This window comes from Stenella coeruleoalba (genome assembly GCF_951394435.1).
Source record: "Stenella coeruleoalba genome assembly, chromosome: 15".
Lineage (NCBI taxonomy): Eukaryota > Metazoa > Chordata > Mammalia > Artiodactyla > Delphinidae > Stenella > Stenella coeruleoalba.
The window spans coordinates 84,669,518-84,690,744 of NC_137161.1; the positions used below are offsets into that span (position 1 = coordinate 84,669,518).

The 21,227-nt window shown below is 59.4% G+C and overlaps 1 protein-coding gene across 2 annotated transcripts in view; it reads right to left on the reverse strand.

Moving 5' to 3' along the window:
* Positions 1 to 4,551: 4,551 nt before the first annotated feature.
* FOXK1 (forkhead box K1) overlaps positions 4,552 to 21,227 on the reverse strand; it is a 61,910-nt gene continuing 45,234 nt past the window's right edge. For both annotated transcript variants that reach the window (XM_079944378.1, XM_079944377.1), the window contains 7 exons: positions 12,575 to 12,731; positions 11,972 to 12,118; positions 11,243 to 11,436; positions 9,891 to 10,057; positions 9,500 to 9,784; positions 8,439 to 8,663; positions 4,552 to 7,846 (listed from right to left, as the gene is read on the reverse strand). In XM_079944378.1, the coding sequence (XP_079800504.1) occupies positions 7,578 to 7,846; positions 8,439 to 8,663; positions 9,500 to 9,784; positions 9,891 to 10,057; positions 11,243 to 11,436; positions 11,972 to 12,118; positions 12,575 to 12,731 (1,444 nt within the window). In that variant the 3' untranslated portion in view covers positions 4,552 to 7,577. The remainder of the gene's footprint in view (positions 7,847 to 8,438; positions 8,664 to 9,499; positions 9,785 to 9,890; positions 10,058 to 11,242; positions 11,437 to 11,971; positions 12,119 to 12,574; positions 12,732 to 21,227) is intronic.

Genomic DNA, 21,227 nt, shown 5'->3' on the forward strand with positions numbered 1-21,227 from the left:
CCTCCCCCTCCCCGCTGGCTCCCCTCCCCAGAGGCAGCCGCTAGCCTCGCTCTCATCACCAGAGATCAGGTTTGCCTCTTTTTACACTTCATACAAATGGAACCCACAGTACTGCATTTTGCCTTCACGGTGACGCCGTGAGGCTCATCTGTTGTAGGATGACAGCAGCTCTTACTGCCGAGTACTTATCAGTGTGTGACTGCATGAGCTTACCACAACTTCTCCGTTCTACTCTTGACGAATATTTGGTTTGTTTCCAAATTTCGGCAATAATTACAGCTGCGATGCACAGCCTGGCTTTTGGTGGGGAGACGCACTCACTTGTCTTTGGTACTCACCCAGGTTCATAGGGTACCTTAACTTTTATTGAGAACTATGTGCTCTCACACACTCACACACACACCCCAAGTCATATTACCAAGGGTAATATTTGACTATTTCTTACAAAATGTACATTTGTGTAAAAATGCTATTTTAAGGTCTTACTAGTGAGAAATGATTGTCTTAATCAAAAACAAAACTTAAACAGTTTTAAAAATGCGAATTAAGGACTTCCCTGGTGGTGGAGTGGTTAAGAATCCGCCTGCCAATGCAGGGGACACGGGTTCGAGCCCTGGTCCGGGAAGATCCCACGTACCACGGAGCAACTCAGCCCGCGAGCCACAACTACTGAGCCTGTGCTCTAGAGCCCACGAACCACAACTACTGAGCCCACGAGCCACAACTACTGAAGCCCAGGCGCCTAGAGCCCGAGCTCCACAAGAGAAGCCGCCGCAGTGAGAAGCCCGCACACCGCAATGACAAGTAGCCCCCACTCACCGCAACTAGAGAAAGCCCGCGCGCAGCAACGAAGACCCAACGCAGCCATAAATAAATAAATAAATGAGGAAATTGTTAAAAAAGATGCTAATTAGCCAATATAACTCCTAAAACTCATTATTCTCACTCTTGCTTGCTCTCTAGCTAAAATCCTAACCTGTGATTAATCTGACACTGTTGTACGAAGGCTTCAGCTGGAGCGGTGATGGAGCACAAGAGGGAGGAAGAGAAGTGCTCAAACCTTAGTCAGCACCGTGGACCACTGTGAAATCTGAGAAAGGCACGTTATCAGCTGAACGAGGGGATGAGTCCCACGCACAAACATGAGGGAACCTTGAGGATCATGGATTTGTGACAAACCCCGTCGGAGCCAGACTGCGGCACCAACGCCCAAGCGCCCCTTCCGGTGACTGTCAATCCAGCAGCACCCCGAAGAGAGCAGGCGGCGATTTCCCCGCAGCTGAGGGGGCGGAGCTGCCGCTCCCAAGACCACACAGAGCCCGGTGTCGTTTCTTTAATATATAATTTTATTTCTGGTTATAGAAACAAATGCTAAGAGGAGAAACAAAACTTCCCCATCCACATACAACGATTTAATAGATAAAAGAACAGTTAAAATAAATGAGAAACAAAAAGTAGAAATTTTAAACTTTGTTATAGCTTTAAAACATTAACGTCTGGTACAATTAGAAATCACATTCAGATCTCAAACTTTAAAAAAAAAAATACTGTATCCCATTTGAAATGAAAACGCAGGCCGGCCCAGCTGCGGTGGGCCCCACCCCGTCCGGGGGCCCACGGGGGCCCCGTCCCCGTGCCGGGGTTTGTGCCGACCCTCCTGGGTGTCCCACAGGCCTGATCACACTCTACCATCCAACGCTCTGGGACCTAATTCACTGTACAGGATACCACCACTTTTTAAAGCACTGATGATTAAACATATCGTGAAAAACACTCTAGACAGACACCATTAAAAAAAAAAAAACAACCACTCGCACAGACACGCCCCTAACAACACCCGCCCCCCACAAATGATCTTTACAGGAGAACTCTCAGTCAGAGAAGAAGGAACAATCCGTGCTGGGTTTAACCCTCCCCCACGTGCACCAAGCTGCCCAAGGTCAGGGCCCGAGTGTAAGCCACGAGCAGGGACACGCTTTCTTCTTTCCTCCCGGATCCCCGTCCTGAGCTAGAAATCGAGCCAGTTCTGGGCTACTAGGTATTCAGAAAGCCCTTCCTGAAAGGAAGCTGGGAAGGGAGGCGGTAAGGGCCAAACTTAAAGTGTTGGGAGTTTTAAACCCTATTTTTACTTATTAAAAACTTTTTTTGGCCCAGTTAACCCAGAAATTCAGAGGCGAAGCTCTGAAAAGGCCACAGGCGTAGCTCGATCGCCTTCAGGCCAGTTCACTTCATGCACAAAAATTCCATTTCAGAGGCACAGGCCTCATCCCAGCTCAGCCAGTACGTTCAGAACTTGGGGACAGGTCACAGCACTCCTCGTGGCTCTGGGCAACAGCTCAGAGGAGCAAGTCCTATTACTGCAGGTAAGAAAACCTTTACACAGGAAGCACAGAATCTTTTTAAAGTGTCAGGCCACTGGAACGTTAACCGCGGGGGCGGGGTCGCAGGCCTAAATGGCCCTGTCCCTCTAGGGTCTGGCCTCCCCTGCACTTTTTACTGTTTCTGACACAGAGTAAACCACCAGGTCCTGAGGCTCCCTCGCTCGAGGAGGTCTTCATTCCAGCCCCGCGTGAGAACGCAGCACCCGCGCCCTGCTCCTGGCCAGCGGCCAGTCCGCAGGAGGCCTCCCGTCAGCAGGCGGCAGGGGCACCGTGCTGCTCGGGGCAGGAACAGGGACAGTTTTCCTGACAGATCGGACCTCCCACATCGGCTGCTCAGACATCCACTCGGATGTGCTGGGGACACGGGGGTCTCGTCACACCCAGAGGCACGAATCCTTCCAACCTCTCTCTTCTGCTGAGTCGCCCTGTGCCCCCGGGGCAGGCGCGGGGTGGGGGCGGCGGGGGATGGTGGTGGCGCATCAGGACGCGGTTGGATGGCAGGAGGGGACCGTCCCTGCGGAGGCAGGGCTGAGCTGCGGCCTGAGCCTGGCTGGGAGGCCTTCCGCAGAGACGCCCCCGCCAGCCCGGCAGTGCTGGGGGCGCGACAACTCGGCAAGTGACCGTCCTTTCTTTGCAGCATACGAGCAAAAACTACCTTCCCTAAACACACTCGGCAGACGGCCCGTTTTCTATTCCCGTTCGGAGGAAATGCTGGTGGTGTGTCACACACCCCGCGCTGCAGAGCGGCTGTGACTCCGGGGCTGGACGGAGCGGGCGGCCGCTCTCCGCAGAGACCCTCACAGTCGGACAAGGTCACCCGAGGGGCCGCGCAGTTACCGATGGCCGAGGACACCTGCAGGCGTCGGGCCCAAACCCGCCGCCCTTGGACCCAGAGGGAGCAGCTTCTCCTGGTAAAAGAAAAGCCAAGCAGCGGGGCCCCGGCAGGAAGGGAGGGCACACACGCAATGGCGGGAGCTGTGTCCTGAGCACTTTGAACCCTAACGTGGGAAACAAGGCCTCGAGAAAGGAACCTGGGAGATGAGAGTAGTTTCTAAAACATGGGGCAGCAACCTGAGGACACGGACAGAAACCACCGCTGTGCCCACCGCACCCCAGCCCCGGGCCGCCCTCCCTCCCTCTCGGGCCCTCCCGCCTTTACAGCAGCACGTGTGAATGGTTTAAATGATGCTCTTATTAAACACCATGGTCTCTTGGCAGAGGTATCACGAGGGCGGCTTCGAGCAGCCGTGGAGAAGCCACTTTCACTGTCAGCCACGCGGGGACGGGGCCTCGGTTTAGCGACTCTGGCCGTTTCTACTTGCAGAGCCTCATGATCATCTTGGGTAACTTATTCTAGAACAAGCAGCGCACTGTTTACTCGGCACTGAAGCAAGGGGCGGCCGCCATGGTCTGTGGCGCCCGAAGCCCGTTCCCGGGGGCACGATGGTCCCTCATCCCAGATGAAGCCATCCCAGGGCAGAGCAGAACTTGAGGCATTTGGAGAAAAACAGCTCATTTCCCTGCATCAACTGGATGTTAAGTCTAAACCCTAAAAGCCCCGCGAACAAACCTCTCTTCTCTAACACGCTCTCACGTTTGGTCTGTTCTTTGTCTGCATAAAGGAAGAAACTGACCAAAGTAACAAGCCAAAAAAAAAGTCTTTCTCCTCCTTCTGAACTCCAAGCAGCCAAAGAAAGGGGTTTCTGTCCACAGAGATCTCACAACACGCCCCAGGAGATGCACAGCTCACTCGGAATGGTCCACGCAGAGCTACCTTTAGAGGAAGTAAGAGCATTAGCTGAACGATGTCTGCGACCTTGAACTAGTCTTTCGCCAGGACCAGTGAGGTCCAGAGAAGGGGCCAGGCAGCCCGGGGGCCCCCCACAAACCCATTCCCTTCCACCTTGAGAATCACCGATGCACGTTTGGCAACACAGAAATCCACTCTCACCAAACTCCCACAAACAGCAAACCCCAAACATGAACCAGCCAGGCCCTGGGAGGGAGACCGGAGGCCCCCTGCAGCGAGCGAGCCAGAGACGACGGTGCCCGGCCTAGGGACCCGCCCCCCGCCCCCCAGCACGACGCTGATCTCATGGGGAATGCAGGCAGAGACGACGGTGCCCGGCCTAGGGACCCGCCCCCCCCCCCCCCCCACCCCCCAGCACGACTCTCATCTCATGGGGAATGCAGGCTGTGTACCCTTTACGGACCTAAGAAGAAGTGAAGCTGGATAGACTGTCTGAGCACTGACCACAGGTTCTGCCCTCCACGGCGCTGTGTGACTGGGAGCTTCACGTGGAGAGAGAGCTGCAGGTGGCGGACAAGGGACACTCGGTGTTCACTCCGGCGCAGCTGATGAGCTCCAAGGTGCAGCCCTTCCCACTTCCGACGCTGGACCCAACTGTCTTGGGGGAGACGCTCAACTGTTTAAGAGCAGTGATCTCGTGGCTTCCTTCCTGTGCAGAGCACGTTCCCCTGTGTCTGGCACTGGTAAAGGTGCTGACTCGCCAAGCACAGCCGACAGGTGGACCAGGTACCCGGAGAGAGAGGGAGCCGCTGTGGCAAGAGGGGCCCAAGTGCCCCGCCCCGAGCTGCACCCGCCTGGCTGATCCTCTGCGCAGACCCCAGCCCCTGGGTGCCCTGAGGCTGCAGTGACACGACCATCAGGCCAGGTCGACTTGCTTGCGCTTCCTGTCCCAGTCTCAGCTGGCTCAGCCCACGCACCGCAGCGCGTGCCTGTGGCGGGCCACGGCGCCGGGCCCTGAGGCCGGCAGCTCCGCTGTCGCTCTGGCCTGCCGCCCTTGCTCCCCTGGACGGGTCTGGCGGGGGGAGGGGGTGTGGAACCATCTGAGGACATCGGCGACCCTTCCGGCCGCGACATGCGTCTTCCCTGGGGAGCTGGCCACTCCTGGGCCCCCTGGCTACCAGCCGCAGGACAACTGCTGGCAGGAGCCACGCATGCCATCTGGTCAGGTGACCAAAGGCCCATCCGGAAGCATACCGTGAACCTGGAGTGGTAGGTCCCCCGAGGCCAGGCTCCACAGGGTCCCTTCTTCTCCTTCCCAGAAGGAGCAAAAAAGGAGCAAGCTCTCCACGTGGCAGAATGTCACTGAAGGATACCCTGTCCTGTCTCCCTTCCGGTTCCAGTCACCCCCCTCCACTCCCTTCTCCCTGAACCACGGCCAGAATAAACAGTGGGATCGCCGCTGATAACAGACAGAAACCAAAGCAGCTCAGAAGTCAGGAAAGCACAGGGTCAGGGCCAGACTGGCCAGACCGAGCAGCGAGGCCCGGGGCTGAGGGCGTCCCGTGGCCTCAGCTGTCCTGGGCGTCTGTCCTCCGTGGGGGGCGCCAGCTCTCCCGAGGAGGACCGCTTGCGAGCAAAAGGCCCCTGTGGGAGGCCTGCGCGGCCCCGGGACCGAGCAGCAACGAAGGGGAAGGAAGCGATGGTCGCCCCGAAGCCCTGGCCGAGGACCCACGGGGGCCAGGCCACCGGCGTCGGGGCGCCGCCTCGGCCTCACTCGCTCTCACACTCGCCCACACACACCAGGCGCGGCCAAAGACACAGTCCACGCGACACAACACAGAACGTCAGCGGGTCGTAAGCGCCTCTCACCACCGGGCGGGAACAGGGCCGAGGCACCACCCCTCCCCGTCTTGGCCACGTCACAGGAGAGCTCCTTCCCACGTGGGGTTCAGTGCTGCGGATGCCGGACCAGGCGTTTCCCGGGCCAGGCATGCAGGGACAACCGCGACAGCTAGAGCACCTGGCCACACCTGGCCCTGCGGTGGCGCTGCCGTCGGGGCCCTGATGCGGACGGCACTCCGTGAGGGAGGAACCGTTTCCACCGGGGCCCCTGGAGCTCGTGCGGAAGGTCCGACGCGGGGCGCCAGGCCAAGTTGAAAGCCACTTTTCACAGAGACGTGCGTAACATTTCCTGAGAACGTTCTCCCAGCGAAGCCAAAGGACTGCGGGCTCCCCCTGGTCTGCTCACGTCTCCGGGGGGGGCGCAGGGGGTCCCACCGAGCCGGCGCGAGCTGTGGGCCGAGCCCTGGGCCTCCGGCGCCGCGGGCAGCAGACACGGTTCCGATGGGAAACGCCAGGCAGGCTGTCGGGCAGTGAAGACACTGGAACCTGGTGATAAAGCCTGGTGAGCGGCCGCGTGGCAGCCGGCCATCAGAGCCACTGGGAGACGGGGGCCACTCGACGTGACAGTCCTCCTGTCGAGCGGCCACCTCCTTCCCCCAAGGACCAGTGGCCGCACGTCCCCCGTGTGGCCGGGACGCAGGTCAGACGCTGCAGCCGCCGGCTCAGGTGGACCTTCGTGTGAACAGCTTTCTGCCTGGAACACCAGTCCGGGAGGCCGTCAGTCTTTCTTGAAGTTAACAGACAGAGCGGCAGGTTTACTCTCCGTGGGATTAATGCCAGTAAGAAGCCCAGACCTACGGCCGCTAAACTATCTACAGATGAAAACCGCAAAAACAGATGATCCCTTCTGTGTCTGTCTCAGGTTGACGACGAAGCCTGAATTCCGTGTTTCAACAAAACCAGAAACACTTGGGGCCCAAAGCCAGACCAGGCCCCTCCCCTCCGTCCCGTTAATGCCAATACTTTCTACGTCACTTTAGGAGAAGAAACCACAGGACAGTCTGCAATCGGGCGGCGCTGCCTTTCTCTCGCTCTTTCCAATCTCTGCAAACAGGGCTGGATCCCCAGGCCCGTGCTCTCCTTTGCAGGCCCGTCTGCACCAGGCTGCATCTCTGTCCCGTCCTCGGGGCGAAGGCTGCTCTGGGAGCCTGGCTCCTGTGCGGGGTCGGGGCCGCCTGGACGTGGTCCCGGAGACGCTGAGCTACCACCTTCTCCCCACGCCCTTGACGAAAGGCATGGGGAGAAAAGGTGCTGCTGGGGGGAGAAAGAAACGAAAACAAAGAATTCCCAGAACCGTACAATCAGCTGTCTGAACGTTTTTATGGGGTTTTGTTTTAAACCAGAGCAGGGGCAGGAGATAAGACGCCGAGAGGATGAGTGTGTCCGGGTGCACGTGGACGGAGGCGTCCTGCCCGTTTGGCACCGAGCTCGGTCCGCGTGGAGCCCTCTCATCTCGGTCCCGAGCGGCGGTGGTGTCGGCCGCCTTGGCCCAGCTCCGGAACTCCTTTTGGCGTGTGTCCCACTCCACCTCCACGCCGGCGACGTCACTCCCCGGTCCCGGGGCCCTGTGGGCCAGCGGCCGCAATCGCCCCGGCCTGCGTGGTCACAGTCCCCATGGGCTCCTCCACTCGGGACCTCTTGAGCTCGGGCTCCCCGGGGGGAGAAGCGGAGGCGCCGGTGGCGGCGGTGCTGGTGGCCGCCGCTGCTGCCGCTGCTGCCGGCTCCTCAGGCCCCACCTCGCGCACACGCGTGACCACCACCGGGGTGGACGAACTAGCCTGAGCCGCGAGGAGCTGCAGGGGGCTGGCGAGGGCTAGGGCGGAGGAGAAAGAGTCACGTTGGGAGGCCGGCTGGGAGCGGCGCCCGTCTGTCCTGAACACAGGCCAGCGTGGCCACACGAGGGCCGAGGGACGCAGGGGCCCAGCTCCCCGGCACGCTGGGCGCCTCTGGGCAAAGCCGGCAGCAGCGCTTGGCTGCCAGCCCCTCCCGGACCCCGGCCCACTCCCCGCCCCGGGGCCTCCGTCCGTCTCCTCCTCGCGCTGCTGCCTGTGTGCGGATCCCTCTAGACACCCCGCTGGCTCCGCCTCCCCTCTGGCAGGGCCTGCCTGCACCAGGAGCTCTCCCCAGCCCTCCCCACACCCTCCTGCGTGGTGCTCAGGGTGCCAGTGCCTTTTCACTTCCCTCTCTGACCTCTATCCCCCCAGCAGGGCATGAGCCCCGTGAGCTGGGGATTTTGCCCGTTCCCTCGGGGCTACCCTGGCATCGTACCCCAGGGCCCGGCACACAGCAGGTGCTTGATAAACTGAAAGGATGACTGCCTTAACTGGGAAAACGTTCTTGCTGCACTGACCCTGGTCAAACCACACAGCTTAAGGCCAGGAAGTGGACGCCGGGCAGGGCCTCACCGTAAGCGCTGCCGGCTAGACTACTCGTGGGGACGGTGTGCTTGCCGTTCTGAGTGACGGCCCGGACCGGAAGGTGGTGCTGCCCGATGGTCACTGGTGTGGCCGGCTGCAGGATGGTGACCGTGTGTCCGGGGACCCCTGGGGCCATCTGGCTGGCCACCGTCTGGATCACTCGGCTGGCGGCAGGGATGGTGGCAAACGCGATGGTGGGCTTCTCTTCCAAGCCTGCGGGGACAGCGTGCGTCAGAGCCACATTCATGGCACCCGCGGTGGCACTCACAGGCGTCTCAGCCTGAGCCTGTCCACGTGGGGAAGGGGGCCCTGAAGCAGGGACACTGGGAAAAGACCCTGGTTCTCAACAGAAGACTTCCAGTGATGGAATGTTATGAAACAAGAGAAAAACAAGTAACAGGGCTTTAGGAAAAAATTTAAATACCTTGCGCTTTAACCAAAGCAAGTTTAATCTAAGAAAAAAAGCGTATCGTTTGGAATGAAAGGATTTGCACTGGGAGCCATAACTGAGTTTTCTTTCCCCAAAATGCACATGTCGTTAGGACGGTCTTACAGAAGATGCAGCCGCTGAGCTCAGCCATCAGGGGTCAGTAGTGCCGCCTGATTCAAAAGCGCTCCCTCGAGGGTCTCTGACAGCACTGGCTGCATGTTCAACGTTTACCTCATTAATTACCTGGGATCCAGATTTCTAACTCAGGACTTTGTTTTTGACTTTGAACGCCTCCTAAGGACCCCTGCTGGGGGTTCTACAGGACTCTTCCTCCGATCCCAAGCTGAGGCCCCGTACCTAGTTCAGGGGCACCTGGGGGCGCTGGGCATCTGAGGTGCTGCGCACAGGGAGCAGCGTTTCAGAGGACAATCAGTGCTGCTTCATAGGACGCGCTTCCCGAAAAACAGGAGTGGGGCGGAGAGGCCGCAGCCCGGGAGCCACTGTCCCCCAGAGACAGCCTGGGCCCCACGCCTGGGCTCTGCAGCCCCCCTGGCCCAAGCTGACGGCTCCACCTTCCGGAGACCCACGTCCCCGCCAAGGGACTGCGTGGCGGCGTTACCTCTCGCCTCGCTGCCCAGGTCCAGCACGGCCGTGCCCGCCGCTTCGTGGGCCGCCCCCGCCGAGGCCTGGCTGGCGAGGATGTAGCCGTTGGCAGAGCTGGCGGAGCTGGTGACCACCCTGAGCATGGTGACAGGGGGCGCCTGCTGCACCACGTGGATGGCGTGGCCCGAGGGCTGCTGGGCCGTCACGAGGGAAGCCGGCATGTAGGCGACGGGCTTGGCCACCAGACTGGGCGGTCGCGGCGGCACGGCCATGATCACCGGCTGGGCGCTGACGGGAGAGCCTGCGGAGGAGGATGCGGGTCAGCGGAGACCCCCGCGTGCCCCTTCCTGCGTGGGGCGCGGCGCCGAGTTCCGCCACATCAGACCAGAGGACAAGACCCTTCTTACCGGGTGCGCTTTGGGAATACCGATACTCGGGAACAGAAGCTAACTTTGCCCCAAAGTCAGGGTCATGCGGAATGGGTGAGCCCTCCCGGGACAGGCACTCTGGAGTCTGCAGGCCACTGGAACGCGGGGACATGAGCCCGGGGTGGGTGGGTGAAGCTGGGGCGCTCCTAGGAGTGGGGAGACAGGACCATAGCAGTGAGTACATACGACAAGAAACGAAGACTGCACTTATCAAAACAGGAGACGTCTCAACGCCCGTGCCCTACGTGCTGCCTTTGCCCAACTTTTCCTGATGCTCCTCTGTCCTCGCGAGGGACTTCCGACCCTGGCACTCCGCCCGGCGTTTGAAGGCCCAGCGGAGGCCACGATCCAGAGCGTCTACCTCCTGAAGGCCCGGGCCGGCCTCCCAGGAAAGCGGCTCGGGCTTCTGGGTGAAAACCAGCAGCTTTGCTGGGATGGGCACCAACCTCCCCCGGGACAAATCGACACCCGGAGAGCAAAGCACACGCTGGGAGCCCAGCCGTTCTGTCTCGCACAGATAGTGATCCACAGAGCACTTGGCCTGGGTCTAAAATCGAGCATCTTGTCCAGCTCCTGCCCAGAGCACTGCCGGGATGGGCTGGACAGCAAGACTGTCCCCGACGCAGGCCTAGCGGCCTCACCTGACTGGTCTGACGCTCAACCTGGCGGCCACCGGGTCACTCTCCGGCCCTCACGTCTGTGGCGGCCCCGACCCCCGCATCGGGGCCTGTCTAATCCGGCTTTGCTCCTCCACCCGCAGCACAGGCACCCCTGCCTTCTCTCCCTGAGACGTGGCGCGTGCCAAGCTCCGGCTGAGCTCTCCTCCTGGCCTGGGGGCTCCCTGCCCGAGCCCCACCCGCCCCAGTGCAAGTTCTACCAGCACAAGAGCAGGTTCCCAGCGGCCAGTGTGACCTTGAGGACGGCCCCCTTACAGACACTCTTTACGCGGGGTTCCCTGGGCAGCGCGGGACACACAGCGCAGGCCCCGTCACTATCCCCAGCTGGCCGGCAGGCTTGTCTACACGTGACAAGCAGTGCTGGTCACGGGGTTGAACTGTGTCCCCCAAAGACATGCTGGGGTCCTACCCTCCAGGGCCTCAGAAGGGGGCCTTCCTTGGGGACAGGGCCTGTAAGAGGTGGTCGAGTCAGGTGAGCGGGAGGGGGCCCTCGTCCGCCTCCGTTCCTCCGTTCCCCCCATTCCCACCGTGCATCAGCGTCCGAGAGCCAACGTGGACGGCCAGCTGCCGTGCCGGCTCACGCCCTGTCACAGGACTGGCCGGGTCTGAGCCGGTCTCCCCAAAATCCCCCGGGGCGGACGGGCGGGGACTTACCTGGATGACAGCGGCCCGAAGGGGGTGCGGAAGCAGGAGACGCCCCGCTGCCTCCGCTTCCGGAACGCCTGCTCCACGAGCTTGGCCTCGGAGGCGGGGTCTATCCGCCAAAAGGACCCCTTCCCGGGCTCCTCCTGGGAGCGAGGGACCTTAATGAAGTAGCGGTTCAGAGAGAGGTTGTGGCGGATGGAATTCTGTGGGCAAAGCAGAGGGAGTCTGGTCACGGCGGGTCAGACCCGAGCACAGCAGCCGGGAGAGCACGGCCCCAGGTCCGGCCCGGAGAGCCCTCCTCGGGGGCGGGGGGCCGCTCACTGGGGAAGGACAGGGGTTTCACAGTGGTTTTTCTTGTGAAAATTCAGCACAGGCTCACGACCACCCCTTACACAGGAAGCTAAACGTAAGGACAAACGCTGGCCTGGGAGACGCCCAGCTCAGAGCTCGTGCTGAACCAACCAGCCAACGGGACAGAGTGGCCACGGAGGAGGCCTGAGCGGCTGGGACATGCTGGCTGTGGCCAAGGCCGGTGACGGTCTTGTGAACCCACACAAGAAACCGTCTGGAAAGAGCGGGGACAGCGTGTTTCCAAGTTAGCTCAGGAGAAGCTGGTGCACCCAGCGTGGGAACGTTTCCGGACCCAAGAGGGTGCTCACTCTGGACACGACACGGCCGTCCGGGGAACCAGCCCCCAGCCCCCGGGGGTCGTGGAGTCGGGGCCCGGGCACACCGCACCTGCCAGCCCTTGTCGGCCGTCCGGTAGTAGGGGTAATGCTTGGTGATGTGTGCATAGATGCCGCTCAGCGTCAGCTGCCGGTCCTGTGCCGAGGAGATGGCCTGCACGATCAGCTGTGCGTAGGAGTACGGCGGCTTCGACTCGTCCTGAGGACACAGCCAGCGTGGGGTTAGCCCGGAGAGACGTTTCTGGTCCGACCTCCCCCGCCCCAGGCCACCTGCTCACAGAGAAAACCCTCCAGTGAGTGTGCAGATCTGCAGGGTATCCGCTAAAACCAGTCCCCACGACCTCCTCTGGTTTAATCCATGCGGTTTAAGCTAGGAAGAGCTGTGTCTCCCTCATGGGGGCACAAGTTAGGCTTACTCATAGTTTAATTCTGAAATTTCTCACCTCCTCTGCAAACTGATTTAAAAACAGCTGTCAGATGGGAACGAACTAAGACAAGGCTGTAAGGCGAGAGCCTGACATTCTTCTCAGAGACTGTAATTACGCTCGGAGCCATCCCGTCCCCGTGGACGGGACGAGGGGAGGACAAGGGAGGGAGGGGCAGGGACGCCAGCACCCCACGCCCGGTCACTGGCCAACGCGCCGAGGGCTGAGACCTTGGGGCTGTCCCCTCCGGACGCGTCGGCCTGCTGCTCCGAGGCGGCCTTCGCGGCAAACTCTGCCGCCAGCTGCAGGTCCGAGGTCACGTTCTGGACGAAGCGGTAGCTGGAGGACCCGGCCCCTCGGGGGCTGGCCGGGCAGGAGTTGGGGACGCTGCGGAGAGAAAGGACACATCCTGAGTTCTGACCCTGAGCCGAGGAGGTGGGCCCGGTGCTACAGGACGCGCGGACCCCCGGACGGCGCGGGTGGCCGGAGCTCATGGCACTGCCCCATCCCCACTGTCCTGACACCGCACCGAGGGCGGCCATGGGACTTGGGCAGGTGGCGGCCACACGATGGCGCCCGAGGAGAGGCCAGGACGCGGGGAAGCACAGTGCCCGCCTCCCCGACCGGTTCCCAGGCCCGCGGCGCCCGCCCACCCTCACGGTCGCCGCCTCAACCCACGGGTCCCGGGGCGGGGGGAGGGGAGCTCCTCTCCGGTTGGAAGCTGCAGACCAATCGGTGGGCGGGAAACATCGGGGCTCCCACTCCCAGTCTCAGCCCGCACGGCCTGACCCGTCTGCGGTCTGTGCCCGCTGCCCTGCAGCTGGCACGGCGGGGCCCGCCAGCCACGCGCGTGGCCCAGTTCCTGCTAACAAGGTGGACCGCGGCCTTCAAGCCACGTCGGAATTCTGATTCTGTAAGTTACAAGTATTCACAAGCTCTGAAAGTGGGTCCCAAACCCAGGTAAAAAGTGTCCCTGCTGAGAGCTGACAGACAGCCCGGGGTTGCCCCCCTCCTTCTGCCCATCCCCGCCTGCCCGCATCCACCAGCACCCCCGGAAGTCGCCCTCCATGCTCCCAACGTGCCCAGACATTCCTGCCATTGTCCGAATGACAAGACGCCCCCCAAATCCCCACAAGTCAAGCTCATGTGAAAGTTCTTTGTGCCACTTTCCTGGACACACACGCAGAGCCTCGTCTCCGGCTGGGCTGCCGTCACTGGCTTCCCTGCCCAGCTCCTCAGAGGGGGGAGCTGTCTGTGGCTTTGAAGGAGGGGCTCAGGAGATGGTTAGTAAACACGGCAAGGGAAGAATGAAAAAATAAAACACTGCGACCGGGAGAAACCTGAATGGTGAATTTCACTACAGTCAGTAATTACCCCTTTTTGGTCAGGAATCTGCAACCTATGTAGAAATTTTAAGGAACCTTTTTTTTTTTTTTTTTTTTTTTTGAGAATTCTTGTTCTCTTCTCCCCTAGACTCCCCAAACATGGAGACAGTAAGTCCTGTGAGTATAGAAATTTTAACCAACGACCGTAAGGTAGGATGCAGTAATAAAAGCAGCTCTTTCTGAACTTCATTTTGAACGAAACATACAAAACCCCAGCTTATAAAGTAAGGTCGGAGGGGGAGGAAGCGTCTCACTAGTAACATGCTCACACACTCAGCATCAGGTCTTCCAAATGCATCCACCTGGGGACCAAATGCCATGGCACACGGTGGTTCAATGAAGGTGCAACCCTGATGGGGGCTGGGGGGAGGGGTGCCCTGCTTCCTCCAACGACGTGGTGCTGCAGGACGTGCCAGCACAGAAGCGCTGGTTCGCCAGCTCCAGGCCCAGACACGTTCAGCGCCCCTTCTGGACTTGCACACAAGTGAACCGAAACACCACGCCTGGCCCATGCTCTGACCACAGGGGGCGAGAACCGTCCCCCGAAAACACACTGGCCTCAGGACAGATCAGGAAACGTCCAGGTTGGTGGAAACAGACAGTGCAGGGCTTATCTGGGAAAACCTCGCTGACATCTGACCTGTGTGACCCATGGGGCACCCTGACCAGTGCAGACGACAGACAGCGACTTCTGGGCTTGGGCACCGGGGAGCCATGGCCTGTCCCAAGTCCATATTTTGGAAAAGATCATAGAACATTTATATCTAACTCTCAGAAAGCAAAACCCAGAGAGAAGTCTGTCGTTCCCACAGAATGATTTCTAGTGGAAATAATGAACAGCGGGCTCGCAAACGGGAGGAGAGGCCGGGCAGCTCCACGCCACTTTCTACGACGTGCGCCAGCTTGTGCTGACAAACCCTTCCTGGGGAAGCGTCCGCGGGGACAGGGCACCGCTGATGCCCAGAGGGCCCAGCAGGCCCAGCCTGGAGAACGTGCGTTCGCGCACACCACCGCACAGACCTCAATAAACCCCATTCAGCCGTCACTGCAGGCTGGCCTCGGCCCAGAGGGCTGTGCCTGGTACCCAGCCACCCTGGCGTCACACGCCCGGAGGGAAGGAGCAGAGGTGGAAGGAGGTGAGCAGGACGCCTCTGGGCTGAGAACACGCGAGTCAAAGGCGGGCCTCGTGGGTGTGTGTGTGTGTGGGGGGGGGTGTGTCTGGGCATCTGGGGGGCGTGTCCCACCCTGGGAAACCGACCAAGACACTGAGTGTCCCCCGAGGGAGTTTCCTAGTCCTCTGCAAAGTCCCTGACAATCAGCAAAATAGGAAAGATTCCTACAGCATAAACACACACGTTACCTCTAGACAGGTGGGGGAGAGGAAATGCCGGGCCCCCTGGGACGCCAGGCTTCAGCAAAGAGCTGCCCGCTGCAGGGGCCCCCCAAGTGCCCGGGGTGGGGAAGTCTGATCTGCGGACGGGGTAAAGCAGCAGCGGCCAAGCAGCCTGGAACTACCCGACGTCACATGATAAACACCGTTCTTCCCACCTTGAGGTTGAAAGTGGTAACGACGTGGGAGACGCACTTTAGGACGTCAGTCACTGACCCCCCCCAACCCCCCTTTTACGGAAAAACAATTCCTAAGCCACATTTCCGTTCAGGCAAGAAGGGCTTCGGGTCAGGAGTGGAGATGGCTCATGGCTGGCCTGTCCTGCCAGTGGCTGCCCTGCATCTGGGCCACTGTCTCACCAGGACAAACATGCCGGGCCCTGGGACAGTCCAGGCCCAGAACATGACTCCTGTGACCGCCCAAGACATACCTGGAACCACTCTGCACCCTGTATTCACAGCAGCCTGACGGAGAGAGAGCGCCCAGGCCCACTGCGAGGGTGAGAGCCTGAGCTGAGAAAAGCAGATCTGACCAGAGGCCACTGTCCCCAGAGACGCGCTGAGCCTCGTCCGGGCTCCTGCCGTGCCCACGGCGTGGCCCTTGCTGCCCCGCTCAGACGCCTGGCGGTCCGGCTCCGGCTGGGCCTCAGCAAAGCGCGCAGGCGGGAGGCTCTGGGTCCTGCCCCTCCCGAGCCAGCCTCCCGGGAAGGAAGTCCTGCTGGTCCCGCACCAGAAACATTTTCTTTCGTTGTTACTTGTTCATAAAGCGCTTCAGCCACTTAAAGAAAATCTGCTCATGGCACAATTTGCCTCAAATCGATTCCAAGCTGTAGAAGGGTTTTTCAACAGAAAAAAATTATAATTGAAAAAAACAAGGAAGTGGGAATGGATCTGAAATGGAGGTGGGAACGTGGGCCGCCCAGGCGTGGGGGCAGCGCGGCCCCTCCACCCTGGCCCTGTGCCTCGTTTGCCTGGATGGAGGGCAGCTGGGCCAGACAGGACACGGGGAACACACAGGGGAGGGGCTCGCGGAGGACGCCAGACGGCGGGGAGGGGGTTGCCGGGGAGAAGGCGAAACAAAGCGGCAGGATCACAGATCACAGCCCCGAAGAGGTGAAGGGGCTGCACTCGCAACAGCAGGACACGATTAGAACATCTGGAGGACGAGGAAATGCTCGTACGAGTTTTAAAAAGAGGAGAAATAAAAGTTCAATAAAGGGTGGAAGGAGAAACTTGAGAAAAGCAGAAAAGAGAAAGGGACGGACAGAGGAAGAACAAGGTGGGAAAAGAAGACGAGGACGCAGGGGGAGGGAACGCCACAGAAGAAGATAACTTCCTAGAAATGCAGTAAGTGAGTCTTCAGATCCAAAGGGTCCCATTAAACGTCCAGCCCCCTCCTAGGCACCCCGCTGAGACGGGGCCAGTGCTGCGGATGCCGGAGACCCAAGCCCCCCCCTCCACCGCTCCCAGGGGGACACACCATGTACAAAAGGGCCAGGATCACAGGAGCATCAGACTTCTTAACAGACACGCTCCAAGCTAGAAAGCGACATCAGTTCTGAGCAAAAACGTTTCCAACCTAGAACTCTCTACTCAAGATAAACATCTACCTAGTGTGAATGGAGAATAATGATAATTTTCAGATGTGGAAGTTTTTTTGTTTGTTTGTTTGTTTGTTTGTGGTAGGTGGGCCTCTCACTGTTGTAGCCTCTCCCGTTGCGGAGCACAGGCTCCGGACGCGCAGGCTCAGCGGCCATGGCTCACGGGCCCAGCCGCTCCGCGGCATGTGGGATCTTCCCGGACCGGGGCACGAACCCGTGTCTGCTGCATCGGCAGGCGGGCTCTCAACCACTGTGCCACCAGGGAAGCCCAGATGCGGAAGTTTTTATTAAAAAATTTGCCTCTCCTGTCCCCTTCCTCAGGACTAGAAGATGTTGTCCAATAAAAGGAAGGAGCAGATCAGGAAAGGGAAGACTGGGGCGCTGGGAGAGAGGGGATGCCCAGGATGGTGTGGAAGATGATCCCAGGGTCAGAGGCGCCCCCCGCACCTCGGGGCCAGGTGGGAGGAGGCCTGGGTCCCAGGTGACGATGTAAATGGGAAGGATGTGCCAGTCGCCCAGGTACCAGGAGACCAAACAGAGAAGGGGCCACTGTAACTCCCGGGAGCGCAGGCCGGGGAGAGGCTGAGCAGTGTAGCCGTCACACAGCCGCACTGAGGCCATCAACCAACACTTCTGATGTGGCCTCGCTGGGCTGATGGGGTGGGAGGAAAAGCCAAGTCCTCCATCCCACAGGAAGTCAGTGTATGATGACCCGAAACTGAGACACCAGAAGGTGAGTAGGTGCCGAGGGGCGTGCGGACAGGCTGGGCGTGGCCAGGGGCTGTTCTGTCCTCACCAGCCCTGCAGAATCTTCCGCTTTCTTAGATCACGTGCACATATTACTTTGATATGAATAAACCTTTAAAAAACACGAATGAAATCAGTACCACCTCTCTCCCTGTGGGCACCTGCTGAACGCGCAGCCCAGCCGTTCTACCCGCTCTGCTGGAGAAGAACCTCCGTCTCCCATCTGCAAAGTGGGGATGGCAAGGCTGTGACACCACACAGCAACACCGCACAGGACCACTGTGGAGGTGAACGGATGTACTGAGCTCCCAGCCCACCGCACAGGTCTGGCGTGTATGTCAGAAACAGCTCTATTTTTTTTTTTTTTTTTCGGTACGCGGGCCTCTCACTGTTGTGGCCTCTCCCGCCGCGGAACACAGGCTCCGGACACGCAGGCTCAGCGGCCATGGCTCACGGGCCCAGCCGCTCCGCGGCATGTGGGATCTTCCCGGACCGGGGCACGAACCCGTGTCTGCTGCATCGGCAGGCGGACTCTCAACCACTGCGCCACCAGGGAAGCCCACAGCTCTATTTTTACCACTGTTCTTAAAATCTTGTGGCTCACGACCCTAACAAGTGTATTTTAACCCAAATAATCAAACCTGAGGGTTTCACGGCCTCAGCACGGACCGTTTAGACACTTCAGAGAGGCGATTTCAGACCCAGGAGACTAAGAAACTGGAAACAGCTGCCTAGCCCTTGGTGGGGAACTGGTCAATCAAATACAGGACACGCCAAACAGTCCACTGTGCAGCCACGAGCGATGCAGTGACACAGAAAGGAGCCCGAGACACAGAGGGACAGGAGAAAAAGCAAGCTGCAGGACATTCTGAGCTCCAAGGGACCTTTCTGGGGAGGGGCCACAAGTACTCACACCCGTCAGACAAGCTCTCGGGCATGTTCAGAGAAGATGCACCTGCAAACGTGGACTTCTCTCCAAGAATGTCACTGCACGATTTTTATTTTCTGAAACATTTCAATTTTGTAGAGTGCATGTATATTGTAATATTTCTGTAATCCGGGGGAAAATAAAGGGAAAGAGAGGCCAGTCTCTTAAGAACACCTGTGCTCACTAAGAGACACTCAGTGCTGTGAAATCCCAGGACACTATTTTAAAAGGTTAACTCATTTATGAAACACACCTTGTCCCAGTGAGAACAATAAGCGAACAGGCCTGAGCCCAGAAGTACCAGGTGCATCTCCCTCTGAGGAGAGGGCAGATCCGGGCGGGGGGCCCATGCCTCCCTCAGGTCTTCCTCCAGGCTCTGCCTGCTTCCGGAAACCCAGAGGAGCAATCTGGAAAGGAAGGGCTCTCGGGGGCAGGGCACCCGGCCGGGCCTCGCCCAGAAGGCACACCCCGGAACACATTACACGGCGCCCATCCCCCGAAGACGTGCCCGAGAGCAGGGCAACAGTTGCCCCAATGCACACGAGACTGAAGCACAAGCCCAGTCAGCCTCCCCTCAACAATTTAAAGCCCCAAAACACCCGGGCACGGATGCAGGCAGAAGGAGACTATAAAGGACACGGAGGGCTGCACCCTTCTGTGTAGATGAACCAATTTTTATTTCTCCCAAGTTTTCAGATGGGGAAAGGGACCAGGTGGGTGTGAGTGGGGCTGGGGGGGTGCGAGGGCCACGGGTGCAGACACAGGTGCGGGACCCACTGACGGCGGGTCTCCCAGACCAGCCAGGCAGGGCTCCCCACCGTGCAGGCACCCTCCTCTCTGGGTCACTCGGGGGAACTGAGGCAACGCTGCAGCTGGAAACTTCGCAACAGAATAAATCACTCTCAAGGAAGGATCCAAAGTTTGCCAGAAACACAAAGACCTTCCAACAGCCAACTCGACAACCTCCCAACTCAAGGCACTTAACACTGCAAAGTGAGTTAGGGCTGAATCTCCGCAGCAGTGAAGCAGGACTGGGCTGGAAGGTCATGGTTAGAAGTGGTTTAGGTTCTGAGGTTGGTTGCTTAATTTTTATTTCCTACAGGGTTCCGCTAACCTTGGCCAAATTCCACAAAACAAATTACTTTTGGTTTTGATCTCTATATTACAAAAATTAAGAAACGCCTTCCTCAAGAAATAGCTTCTAAAAACTTAGTATAAATTAGCTGCTCTCTTTCTGTGCTGCTCCCTTTCTCTGGTTGAATTTCAGCATTTTTCTTAACAAGAGAGTTCATTCATTTTCTGGGTGGAGGACTTCAGGGCAGGGAAAAAAACCCGCAGAACCCGCCCCCGCCCCCGCCCGGCCACCTGGGGAAGGAGGGCGGGGGCGAGTCAGCAGGGAGGGCGGGGCCGCTCCTACAGGTGCAGCCGCTCCCCACACCTCGAGAGGACGGGCGCAGAGCCGGAGGAGGCCGACCCGGGCCGAGGCCTGCGAGCCTCTGCAGCTGAGCCGCCGGGAGAGCGGGCCAACCGGGCAGCGGGCTCAGACGCTCCAAATGGGGACCGCGGCGGGGCGGGGCGGGGATTGCGTAGGGGGCCACGGGGAAGGGGCGGGCGTAGGGACGGGGACCCGGACGGGGACCGGGGCGCGGGTCGCTGCCGGCCGGCGTCTCCCAGCCCGCCCGCTTCCCCGGGGACCTGCTATGGGCGACGGGCGCAGGGAGGGTGCCCGGGCGGGGTTGGGGGAGGCAGCTGTTTGTAAACACGCCGGCCCCGCGCCTGCGCCAGGCGCGCGGGAAAACGATCTGGGCAGCAAAACCTCAAGGGCCTCTGAGGTTTCCAGCGGGCAATCGGATTGCGCGGCGCCAAGATAAACGGATGTAAACAGAAATCCTTTTCTGTGACACTTAAAGGCCCAAGAGTGAAAGAGCCAGTCTCAAAGTTACCACTTTCCCCGCAAAGCTGTTCTACCGGACGAAGACCAGAGGCGAGTGCCCCGGCGCCCCAACCCCACTCGGGCCCGGCGTCTCCACAGTCACATGGCCGCGACTTCCCAGAACTGCGCAGGGACACCCGCCTCACTCTGCTCAGTGACACCATCTACGCCCCTTTAGAACCGCCGGCGCCTCCTAACACACAGGCGGCCGCAGCACGTGGAGCTGCTGCACTAGCTCGGCCTGCTGGCCACTGTTTTTATTCAAAATGTTACTGGGAATTATATCTATTTTATGAAGACCTCCAGGTACAAACCAAAACATTTTTCTTTCTTAAAAAGCGTCGCCAAAAAAAAAAAAAAAAAGCGTCGATGTGGCTGGATCATGAACTGATTATTCGCAGACCCAGGCCACGCTAAGGCTGACCTTGGGCTCTGGTTTCACCTGGCGTGTAAGGGCTCCGAGGCCCACCCGGAGGCCCACACGCCTGTCTGGCTCCCAATGGCACCTAAAACACACTTGGCCACTGCTCCTGCAGCCGCTCCGAGGTGCTACTGGATAAAGGTGTCAGCGCATACAAGTTTTATCAGCTTCACTGAGCTAGACTTCACACACTACACAATTCACCCGTTTCGAGTGGACAGTTCAGTGGTTTTTAGTGCATCCAGCCTTGTGTGACCATCACCTCATTCCACCACCAGAAAGAAACTCCGTGACAGTGGGCAGCCCACTCCCTTGAACCCCCAGCCCCTGGCAGCCTATCTTCTTTCTCGAAGGATTTGTCCGTTCTGGACGTTTCATATCAACAGAATCACACCATGTGTGGTCCCTGGGGACTGGGTGCTTTCACTCTGCATCATGTTTTCGAGGGTCATCCACGTTGTACCAGGCGTCGGCACTTC